Below are 12215 nucleotides of genomic sequence, written 5' to 3'. Positions count from 1 at the left end.
CAAGGATTAATGTCCTTTTAAGTACTTGATTAGCTTTGGGTTCTATATTCTCTATCAGGGGTGAGAGCACCAGGATTGATTTGGCTTTTTGGCCCTGAGGGAAAATGGATATGGCTTGGTGTTGGTTGTGCACTGGCCAGATGTTTCTGCTCAAAGTGATTGCCATTGAAGCAGGCTGTGTGGGCATGAAACACATACTTTGTGTTAGTCCTTTTGGAATTAATTATATGTCTTCCAGAGCTGTTTGTTTCAGATTAGCAGAGAACTCAGGAGGGTAATATGAAATTAGTTAAATTTCTGTTTATAGTTGCAACAATTAGAGAAGTTGTGGGTGTTCATTGAAAGTATCCCTTTTCTTAGTAGAAGCTCAGTTTTACCAAAGTCTTTGGTAAAGGGTGAATTAGGCTGCTTATTTTTCTTATGTGAGCTCTCCAAAGTGGTCACAGAGTGTTTCTGTTCAAGAAATATTAAGTGTTCCATCCAAATTGTGAACCAAGTTGGTCCCAGATATGGGGAGAAACTGTTTTCCAGTCTGTTCGTGCCTTTTCCAGATTCGTTCCCAGGATGAGTTATATAATAAGAACTGATGGAAAGCACAGTTCACTTTCATCAGGTGTATTGATCCTAGTTATATCTAGTGTCTGCTTTGTGTCTGCATCCATAAGATACTCCTTTAATAAAAGGCAAGGGCAAGCAAAGTCAAGAAACAGCATTCCCTGAAGATACCTGCCAACATTTGTTCAGTCATTACAGGTAGATGTTTTAATACCAGTGCTTCCTTCACTCCCTTCTATTCTTTACCATAACAACTAGGGCTACCCTTCAGATTGAACTCATTAATCAAGCTGCATGTATACAATCCTCCTTTCAGAGGACCTGAAGAGACAGAATGCAGTGCTGCAGGCAGCCCAGGATGACCTGGGCCAGCTGCGGACCCAGCTGATGGAAGCCCACGCCGAAATGGAGAACATCAAGGCCATAGCCACAGTGTCAGAGACCACCAAGCAGGAGGCCATCGATGAGGTCAAGAGGCAGTGGCAAGAAGAAGTGGCTTCCCTCCAGGCCATCATGAAAGGTAACAATCAGCCAAGCTGCTGAGATCGGCCACCTTGATGTCTTCAGGGATTTGTGCCTGCTCTTCCACAGAATGTGGCTTGGGAAAGCTGCAGAAGGGTTGGGTGAAGTGTAGTTCCCAAGGCTGTGAAAAGGAGCTTCATGGGTTTTTTATTGTCAACTTGAGGATAGAGTTTAGAATTCATGACCATGGGAACCTCATGTATATGCAAAGCATTTTTGAGGGACTGAGAATGTGATACTTCATCCTTCCACGAAGATAAGTATGATGCCTGTAATTTGACAAGGCTGAAAACAGCTTTAAGCTGCCAGCACAATTCTTTTTTTTCCTTCTGTGTGAACACAGTTTTGCTCTCACAGAATCAGGTCTCCCTCCAGTACTCACATGGGCCTTCCCCCAGGGCAGTGACTGCACATGCTGCTCTCTCTGTCCTGGGTGGTTTTTTTCTTCTTAGTTCTGATCTGTTCCTTGTTATATTTGCACGTTTCACAGCTGTTGACATTTCTGAGACAAAGTGAATGAACAAAGGGATATGAACTGGGAACAGACTATTGCCACAAACGTCTGTTTTCTTAAAGGTTCACAGACAGGATCACACTATCCTGAGCCGAGAGCCTGTGGGCTGTGGGCAGTTTTTCCATCACCTCATTGTGCTTTTCACCCAGAACAGGCAAACCCTCATGTATATTGAGTACACAAATGTCTGTTTATTTTTGATCTACAGAGATACATGAACCTAGATTAAGGCTCAGTTGTGCCAGCTGCTGTCCCTGTGTAAACATTCAGCTCCTGACCTGAGAGGGGTAGTGTGAAGCCTGGGGAAATGGAAGTTATGTGAAAAGGTTCAATTTCTTTGCATTTTGGAGTACCTTTTTAAGATTTTGGTCATTTGTTTGGATGATGTACTTGGAGGTACAAAATGTGCTGCTAAGTAGGGTATTAGTTGGGTATGTTACCTTGAAATTAGGAGTTGCACAGTTTTTGGGGATTGTTTCTCTCTAATCTGTTGATGGTACTAACTGAATTGAGTTCCTTTGGATTTTTTACTTATGTATTTGGATTTTGGGGTAGGAGTCCAAGGGAAGGGAGAGTTCACTGTTGTCCTAGTTTTGATTAGTTATAGTTAATCACTGAGTGGTTGGAGATGGAGTTCCTCAAGCTCTGTTCTTTAACTTGCATTGAAAATAAGTTCTGAAAATGCTGTTTTCTAGAGACTGTTCGTGACTATGAGCTCCAGTATCACCACAGGATGGAGCAAGAGCGAGCTCAGTGGAGCCAGTACCGGGAAAACATGGAGCGGGAAATTGCAGAGTTACGGAGGCGACTCTCCGAAGGCCAGGAGGAGGAAAACCTAGAAAATGAAATGAAAAAGGTACATTGGAATGGAGTTCCTCAGTTTGTGTTTGAGGACAGGCCCATGGGGTCACACATGGGTCCATTGCTATGCCTGCTGTAGTTCCTCAGCAATTCACACAGCCTGGTCCTGCCAGCTTTTGTTCATGGGAGTCATCATGACCTAATCCATCTGAAGCCCTAAAGGCTGTGTTCCTAATTATGGGCGTTCAGTGAGAGAATTGCACCTGAGAAGATGATAACTTTTTGCTTTCAGCTTGTAAAAACAGACAGCCTTGTAAAGTCACTTGTCATGATGTCAAATGACCTCAAGTGAAACCACCTTTAGATATGTCTGGATTGACTGCAGTTTTATAAAGTTTCCTTTATACTTTTGTACTCCTACTTCTTTTTCCAGGTCTTAAAAACTTAAAGTGCTCATTAAAAACCTCAGAATATCTAAGATGTCTTTCCTCTTTCTCTAAAGTAGGCCTTGTTTATGCATCACAGTACTGCTGTCTCCCTAGGAAGTACAGAATCTTGCTGTCACAAAACAGCAGGCTCTAGATGATGAAAAATAATTGCTCTGGAATATGGACAGATATTGTTGTAGTTATTCAAAGATCTGTGACTAAGAAAAGTTCATGGAAGTAGATTGAGGTGCCGAGTTTGGATTTTCTTTTTGTGGTTGTTGTTGTTGAGATTGAAGATTTGATGTGTTTCCTTTCAGACAGGAAAGAAATTGAACCTGTCGTAATAGATCAGTTCTTTATAAAAATCTTTGTTCATCTTTTATAATAACTTGCATTTTTATGACTTTGTCATCTCAGCAGGCTTACCTTAGTTTTCAAGGTGTTCTAACACAATTTTAAAGTAGTGACTGAATCTGTATTCAATAAATAAGAAGTCTAACATCTGTTAATCTGCACATCACTCCATGTGTCTGTTCCTTCTTGCTGTCAGCAGAAGACATGCACTATGGAATATCACAAACATTCCACATGAGAAACATTTTAGCTGTATTTACTGTGTTGTAGCAAGCAATCCGTGTTAGTGTTGCAAAATGGAATTCTTTTTGTGAGACTTAGGAAGAGATTCCTGACTATTGCTAATTGTAGTTGTGTTATTGCTGTGGGACTGCTCTTCCTGGAGCCCTGATTTCAAAGGTAAGAGTCAGGGTAAAGCCTGTTCTAATTCCACTGCAGTTGTAAGACATTTACTGTTTTTAAGGAAAGGTTTTAGTCTTATTAAGGACAAAAAGTCTTTGACTGAAGCTGAATAGAGGTTCAAAACTGGATCAGTGTGGTGAGTCTTGTAGAAACAACCCAGAAGATGCAGAGGTGTAATAGTCCTGGCATTGCACTCCCATCTAATTGCCAATAAGCACTTCCAGACAGCAATCTCTCTCAAATGATTCAGATTTTTAATCTGAATTTACTGATTGTGTAAGTTGAAATTACAAGCTGCTGACATGGCAGCACAGCTCACCTAAACTCAGTGGCTTTAGCAGAGAAGTTTGGCATAGCAGACAAATAACATTTTCAACTATAGTCCTTTAAAAGGAATTTAAATATCCCTGGTGATCCTAAAGGTGATCAGTTTATTATCTCTGGTAATAGGAGTTTGGAAAGCTTTCTAGGCCTGTAAAGCAGAGGAACATGTACCTTATGTAATAGGAGGGGGAGGGGGAAATCTGGTTTTCAGAGTGCAGCTTGAAATAATTGCTTAAACTGCTTTGCATGAGGTTTTAATCTTCTTTGTTATTATTAAACCTGTGAGGTTTTTCCTCAAGGAGACTGAGAATTAGATCAAAATTAGGAAAAAGACATTCAATTTTACCTAAAAACAAACAAGCAAATCCCAAGGCCACAGAAAGGTTTGCTTGGGTAGCAAAATAATGAATATTCATGTGTCAGCAGTCAATGTGAAAAGAGGAACTTTATTGATCACTTGGGATGTGTTATTTGAAGACTTGTGATCAATTCTTCATGCAGAATGGCATTTGCAGCCAGCAATGCTTAAACTCCATCTTTATATGTCCTTTAGTCAGAAAGAGCATATTTGGTGGAACACATGCTCTTGTCTGGAAGCAGGTCTTTTGCTCTTCCATGTAAATATATTTCAGGTTGCAAATTGCTAATTTATGTAGAGAATTTGTCTGTTCTGTGGTTTTGTATCATAAAGCAATGATTTCCAAGAAATACTTTTTAAAAGAAACCTTGTAATTTTGTCTTCTCAATCTCCCTTCCCAACTCAAAAAAGGTGGATACCTTGACATAGTGATTAACATGCTCACCTAGAGATTAATCTTTCAGAAAACTTGCCAGTGATTTATAAAATCCTGTTTTCCTGTTGAGTTGTAGTACCAGATGTGTCTGGGGTTTTTTGTTTTCACAGAAGCTAAAAGCAATCTACCACAGCAGGATGAACTTCCCTGGACAATCCGTGCTGGGGAATAATTGGGCTGGCTCTGGACAGCAAGTGTATGGGGATGAGTGGTGCCCAAACTTCTGCCACTGGCAAAATTTGACTTGGCTTTTTTCAAAGTCAGACCTCATTTTCTGTTCAGGAAAGGATCTCTCTTGCTGTTGGAGCTGTGATGAATATACATACTCCTCTTAGCACAGTTGTGTCAAACTTTGAGTGGCAGAAGTCTGCAGAGCAGGTATTATGTGTACAGAGAGAGCAGGGAAGTACAAGGCTCCTGTTAGGAGTCGTGCTTATTAGTCAGGAGAGGGGAAATTGGAAGGGGAGAGTAATCAGATTTCTGTGACAGAGTTGGCCATAAAATCTGATGTATATCAGTAACCTATTTTTGTAGGTAATTGTGAGGAGCAGTAGGATAAATTTAGAGGACTTTTAAATTGTTTAGTCCTGCTTTAAAGAGAAATCTTCACATTGTGTCTGTGTGGTTTTTGCTTGTTTCATTTTTAAGGAACAAGCTCAAGGTATAATGTTACTTGGGATTTTTCCAGTCAGGTGTTTGTTCCTCTGAAAATGACTTGGATTAATTTTTAGCATTATCTCTCCGTGGAGTCATTTTCCTGCTGTGGTCTGCAGGTCCCTCAGTGTGTTTTGCAGCCCCTGTGCTGGGGGAAGCAGGTTTGGCTGGGGCAGAAGTGGTTTGGGTGCTTGGGTTTTGGCTAAGGAGTGAGTAAAGATGAGCTGATCATGTGTAAAATCGTGGCCGTTCACAGCGAAGTTAAGTTTAATATAAAGTTAGAAGGAAATAAACATTTTAAGGATCACACCTCTGTAAGAGTCTGAATAACACCTCCTAGCACAGGAAATTTGGTGCTGTGGCAGCTCTTGCCACATATGACAGTATCTGTAAGTAGCATTTTCCAACACAACAGATATTCTCATTTCATTAAAAGGTTGAGTGGAGCTTTAACCTCGATTTTGGGGTCTTAGTAGATCTGCCTTATGTCCAAGAGCAGACCCAGGGCCCAGCACTCCTTTTGTTAGCAGAGAGAGACTGTTCTGAGTGTTTAGCTCAAGATCACACTGACCTTTAATAGGGATTCTTACAATATGTTGCAACCACAGTGTCAAACTTCATCTCTGTTTACCAAGCAGTAAAAGCTGGATTAATTTTTCTGTATGGGGAATGTGATACAGTTTTGTCTTTCCATTTGGTTGCCGTTCACAGTCTGGTTTTGCTTTCAGAGAACTTTCTGACTGTTTCTCTGAGCTGCTTGGTTCCAACACAGGCACATTTGTTGCTCTGTATTCTGTGGTGAGCCATGTGAAACCAGGCTGGCAGTGAAATATTGCTGCAGTTATCCTGAATAATTAGAAAAGAATGTGAGGCTGTATTTAGTCCATATAAACCAGCTATAGATAGCATTAAAGGAAAAGAACTGATATGATAAATGAAATATAAAGTGATGTCGAAAGTGGAACTCCTGCTCCCATCTGTTTGAAAAATGTGACTGTTGAGCTGCTGGCTGCAAGTGCCACGGTCTGGGTGTGTGTGACAGTCACATGTCCCTGGTATTGAATTCACTGCCAGGTGACATCCCTGGCTTTCCTCATGGTTTTTATTGGTACTCCAGCAGTGACAAAATGTAGTGAAAATAAATGAAATGTAAAGAAATTTAATTTTGTGTTGTGTTCAGAATTTTCTGTAAAGCTTTAAAATTGTAGTGTTTATATAATTACAGGTCATGCAGTAACATTTTATTTTGTCTATTAATTTTAAGTTAGAAAACTTCAGTGGTTAAAAATATTTTCTTTTTCTCTTCCTGAATGTCTTGCTCAGAATACAGTTGTCAGTAAGCTCATCAGAAAGGCAAATGAGTAACCTCTAAAACCTGCATTCTAGTTTTAAAACCAGACTGTTATCGTTTACTGTCTGTCTTTGCTGGTGAGGTTATGAAAGGTGTCATCTTTTGAAACTCCAGCTTTGGGGCCCAGTTCCCTGCCCTGCCTCCCCTGCTGAGTTCTCCCAGCAGAAGGCAGAGAACAACTGAGCTTTCTGAGCCCCATGCACAAAGCCAGCCCAAATTAGAATGCTGGAGTTCTCTGTGCCTGGAGTTTTACTGCAGCGAGTGTTTGAGAGTTCTGGCCCTTGGAGAGTCTGTGGGAGCTGCTCCTTTCACTTGGAAAATCTCTAGTGCATCCCTGAAGGAAAGACAGAGCATTTAAGAAATGAGATGTCAGGGCCACATGTTAATATGCAGTTATGATTTTGAACCCTGAGTGCTGTATCTCATTTTAATTCTTGCTATTTTTACCTGTCTTTCCCTTTTTTTTCCCTTTCCTTGAAATAGTCCTCTTAATTCTGCCGCTCTTTGATCTTCTCAGAAATACTTTTTGAAAGAAATCATGGGATAAATTGTCTATATATAGTTTGAAATATTCAGTACAGTAACACCAAAACCTGATGCTGCATCAGTAGTAATGTAAAGTTGAAAAATGATCCTCTAAAAGAGATCTGAGCTACACTAGCATTACTGTGCAGCTCCATTTGCTTCTAAGTTTTGAGTAAGTAACTGCATGGTCCGTACCTCATCATGCACTTCTTTTGGATTTTTTCATTTGTGCTGTGTGGCAGCAGGTTGTGGGTCAGTTAGGCCTTTAATAATGGAAAAGTGCACATTTTTAAAGATTCTTGATCCATACATTTTCTTCCAGACATGAAGAGTGATAGATTTGCTAATATTCTCTTTTAAAACAGGTATATGTGGCTTAACCCATATGTAGATTTAAAATTTAGTTGCTTTCTGTAAATGGAGTAATATCAGCCCATTGTCACAGAGACGGCTGCTGAGCTGAATAAATAGCAGTAAGATGAGCTTTGAAAGTGGAAGTCAAGTCAGCTTTTTTTGTTGATGCAGAGATTTTCTCCAAATAATGAGAACTGTTCCAATAATGAGAACTGTTGTGAAAATTCTGGTGATGCATTACAATTTATTGTCTTAACTTCAGGCTCAGGAAGATGCTGAGAAGCTGCGCTCGGTTGTGATGCCCATGGAGAAGGAGATTGCAGCCCTAAAGGAGAAACTGGCAGAAGCTGAAGAAAAAATAAAAGCAGCATCAGAGGTGAGGTGGAGCTCTAACTGGATCCTGATTTATATCTTGCAGCATGCTAGTTTGATGCAGACAAGTCAATTTTTGAAGAGAGAAAAAGATGTATTGGGAAACTTTTCATGCCCTTCTTGTCTCCTGTGGCTCAAATGTCATGTTTGGCCTAAATATATTTTTGCATCTTTCTGTTCTGAGAGTTGCAGTGTGTGTGTGGGATCTGGGTTTAGAATAAATTGCACAGCTCCAGGTCTACTAGTAATAGAAAAAAGCTCTAGAAGAATATCTGCTTTGCACTTCTCCCAGCCACTTGGCCTCTGGGTTATTGTCACACTTGGAGCCACAGAGTGAGATTTTCCTGTTTGAAAGGCTTAAAGGGTAGCAGATGGAAGGTTTGGTGTCCTAGGGCAGGAAAGCTGTCCCCACCATCAGTGGCAGTCACAGCCCAAGGCCATCCTGAGCCCTGGCTTGGCGTCGGCGTGTCCCGTGCTGTGCTGAGGAAGATGAACAGCAGCTCTGTGCAGCCAGTTAGGAATTGCCTGAAGGCTTTGGCTTTCTCTTAGATAAAACCTCCTGTGATTTCTGACTCAGCAAACCATAAAACTGAATAATACCATAAAGAAATCTTTCAGTTTGTTCCTTGTTCCAAGATGGAATCCATTTCTCCAAGCATGACATCTGACAGATTTTTATGTAACTCTGTCTTAAAAGGTTCTCACTGGAGATTGTGCAGGACACTCATTTCAGTTCTTTGTTATCTTTTCTATTAAAAAAAAAAAAAAAAAAAAAAAAAAAAAACACAAAAACAAAAATACAAAAAACCCCAAAACAAACAAAAAAGAAGAAAAAAATCCAAATATATTTCTTCAGTATTTCTTGATGTAATTGTTTTGTAGATAGATTTTCCTTCCTTTTTGCAACAGTCTTTCATGAGTTGGAAAGTTTCTTTTCTTGTCTGTCCCCAAGTTCTCTCTCTTAGGCTTACTTCAAGCTTGCCTCATGGTCATTTTTTCTGACTACTATGATTACTCTACTTTGAACTAAGGAGTTCTTGGCTTATCAGTACTTATCAGCTGTTTAGATCCTGGCTATCAGCACTGATTACTTCACAGTGAAGTGATCACTTCACTGCCTGCTTTCCTGAGATATTTCCCTTTTTACCATTTCTGTGCTTAGTGCTGCTGCTGCTGTGATCCAGCTGTTGTAACTGATAACACTGATAGGTTTGACTTAGCAGAATTTTAACGAGTAACTTATTCAGAAATAAATACAAGCACTACTTACATACTGGTAGTCGACTATTTGTGATTTCTGTAAATAAACTGGTCCTTCAGCATCTATACGTTACCTGAACAGGCAGCACCTATAACTTCTAACAAAAAGGAAATGTCTCAGAGTGTTCCCTCACTGAGCTGGTTATTTCCCTCTTTTTATTCAGGTTAAAGAGCTGAACCATTATTTAGAAGCTGAGAAGTCGTGTAGGACAGACTTGGAGATGTATGTGGCTGTTCTCAACACACAAAAATCAGTCCTGCAAGAAGATGCTGAGAAGTTGAGGAAGGAGCTGCATGAAGGTACCTACCTACCAATAGTCCCTTGACTCTCTTCCACTGAGGATGCAAATTGGAGTTGTGAATTCTTTTAACATTTCTTGCTTGAACTTCATTAAAAGAAATTGAGAGAGGGAAGCAGCACTTTTAAATGTGAAAGGCCATAAAATGTTTGGAGAAGAATTGAATGTGGAGCTCCATTATGACAGAAAATCAACAGAGCCATTCATTCCCTCTCAAGGCTTGTTGTTGAATATCTGCTAAGTTCTTAAAGCATTGCAAGCTTCATTCTCGCTGAAGTGATTTTAGGTGTGCATTGTATTTGTGCATAATTCTGAGCATTATTTCCATAATGTATAGACCTGGCTCCCTGAGGGGTGGGAGTGCTGAGTGCTGGAGTGAGAGTGGAAATATCCCTGTGGGGCACTGCAGCCCAGGATCACTGCTGAGGAGTGAAAACCAGAACCTGCTGCTGGAGTAAATAGGGATGTAGAGGACAGTCTTCTGAACCCAGCGCTAAAAAAACCCCAAAACTGTTAGAATTCATGAGTGACGTTGAGGCGTTAGTCTTCCTCACTGGGAAATCTTGAACTGTCAGTAATACATCTCTAATCATGAGCCAAGTTTGGAAATTAAGAAAGTGGTATTTGAAATAAGACATAATTAACCTAAATAGTTGTTGAACAAAGCCTGACTGTTCCTGATTAGACCAGTAATGACATTTATTGCTGGAAATGCTTCTCTTTGGAAAAGATATTTAAACACTTGTGGTTCAGAATAATTTTTTCTCTGTTTGCATAGTTTGCCATCTCCTAGAGCAAGAGAGGCAGCAGCACAACCAGCTGAAACACACGTGGCAGAAAGCCAATGACCAGTTCCTGGAGTCCCAGAGGCTGCTGATGAGGGACATGCAGAGGATGGAAATTGTGCTCACCTCCGAGCAGCTCCGGCAGGTGGAAGAGCTGAAAAAAAAGGATCAGGTTACCTGCTGCTTTCCTCTTTTTGTTTTTATTTTATTTTTTTTTTCAAATACTGTAGGTTTACTGTGGTGTAACAGGTGTGGAAATTACATGTTGGAGGCAAGTGTGGTAATAGCAAAAAAAATGAGAACTGACAGTTTTAACTGAAATCTCCCCTTTAAACGACAGCTGGCAGTTATATCAGACTCCATTTGGGCAAGTATTTTAATATTCGTGTATGTAGGAAATCTGATGTTGCCAATAGTTAAATGAAAAGGTAAGAATATCCATAAATCAATCTTGGAGGAAGAAATAGTCTTCTATTTTTTGGGTTAAGGGTGTCAGCAAGTTTCACTTCTTTCTAGGTTTTTTCAGTCTTCCAGTACAGATCCTAGGCATAAATTAAGGCTTTCATTTTAAATTATCTTATGCAAATGGTTGTACATACTTATGACTTAGTGATCTAATGTGTTTTTTTCTTGATTCCTTATATTCCAACATTTAGTGTTCAAGTCACTTCCTGTTTGACTTTTTTTTCATGTTCATGTTTGTGTAATAGTATGAACATTTAAAGAAAGGGTGTAGATATGTTATATATTTATGTTCTAAGCAATAGCCAATGTACCAGCTAGTTTTGTTACCTGCTAATCTTTTATAATTAGAATTTTGAACTAGGTAATATGCTTTTTGAATAAAATCATTCTAGAACGTGAATCAGCCACTAAACTTGCAAAGTAAGTTCTCACTTAAGTCAATTTGGGTGAAATGAACCTGTATTTGTTAACTAAAACAACATTTATGTGATAACCACTGGGTTTTAACCAAAATAATGCTTTTCAGTGTATTCTTTGTAGCTGAGTTTGTCATGAAAGCTGAGGTCATGACTACTATGGCAAAACTGAATCCTTTTTTTGCTCTATTCACTATTGATTTTTAGGAAGAAGATGATCAGCAAAGGCTTAGCAAGAGAAAGGAGGAAAAGCAAAAAGATTCAGATGATGAAACAAAGGCTTCATGTTCTCTGGCCCCTGAAGAAACCCTTACCCAGCTCTCTAATGAAGAGGTAAAACAATAGAATCTTTCACTTGCACTTGGGGCATTCCTCAGGGTTTTTTTGTATTGCATTGCAAATATAAATGCAAAATTACAGCCCTCCGTTCTCTGTAGCTTCTCATCTTATTAGGCAATAAAAAAATCCTCAGAGTTGCAGTTGAATCTATAAATCCTAATTAAGATTAGAAGAACAATACTGCACCATGCTGAGAGGTGCCATTAAAAATGGTAATTTACATTTTGCATTCTGGAGGTTAACTGCTGGTAGATTCTCCTGGGATTTCTAAGCACTTTGTAACACCCCTAATGTTCAAGATTAAGCCAATTATGTCTGAACATTCAGCAAGTGTTGTAGCTACTTTGCTAACCAAATTATTGAATTCTGTACTTACCATTTCTCAGGGTCCATTTTGGGCTTGTGAGTCAAATGAAGGAAAAATTAATAAAAACCCACCAAGTTTTTGTGCTACAGGAACTTATTTATTTAACCTTCAAGAGACTTGAGAATTTTCAGAGCGAGCCAGTTTTTTGCCTGCTTTTTTATGATTTTTTGGAGAGAAAAAAGGTATATACGTAAATATATGTGTTTTGAAATAATTCCTTTACTTTTATCAAGGATTTATAGCAGTTCAGTATGCAGAAAGATGTTCAGAATCAGCAGATCTAAATGTAGCTGAAATCTAGTTCTAGTCTTTAGCCTTGTATCTTCCATGTCCT

At 39.4% G+C, this 12215-nt stretch overlaps 1 protein-coding gene across 1 annotated transcript in view; it reads left to right on the top strand.

The window, feature by feature from the left end:
- RABEP1 (rabaptin, RAB GTPase binding effector protein 1) overlaps positions 1–12215 on the top strand; it is a 47235-nt gene that overhangs the window by 19323 nt on the left and 15697 nt on the right. The window contains exons 3-8 of the mRNA XM_066333191.1: positions 872–1075; positions 2287–2447; positions 7841–7954; positions 9375–9510; positions 10288–10466; positions 11383–11508. Coding sequence (XP_066189288.1) covers positions 872–1075; positions 2287–2447; positions 7841–7954; positions 9375–9510; positions 10288–10466; positions 11383–11508 — 920 coding nt within the window. The remainder of the gene's footprint in view (positions 1–871; positions 1076–2286; positions 2448–7840; positions 7955–9374; positions 9511–10287; positions 10467–11382; positions 11509–12215) is intronic.

Source organism: Sylvia atricapilla, chromosome 20 (assembly GCF_009819655.1).
Source record: "Sylvia atricapilla isolate bSylAtr1 chromosome 20, bSylAtr1.pri, whole genome shotgun sequence".
Taxonomy (NCBI): Eukaryota; Metazoa; Chordata; class Aves; order Passeriformes; family Sylviidae; genus Sylvia; species Sylvia atricapilla.
The sequence above is the reverse complement of the archived record's forward strand: the minus strand, read 5'-3'. Positions and strand labels throughout refer to the sequence as shown.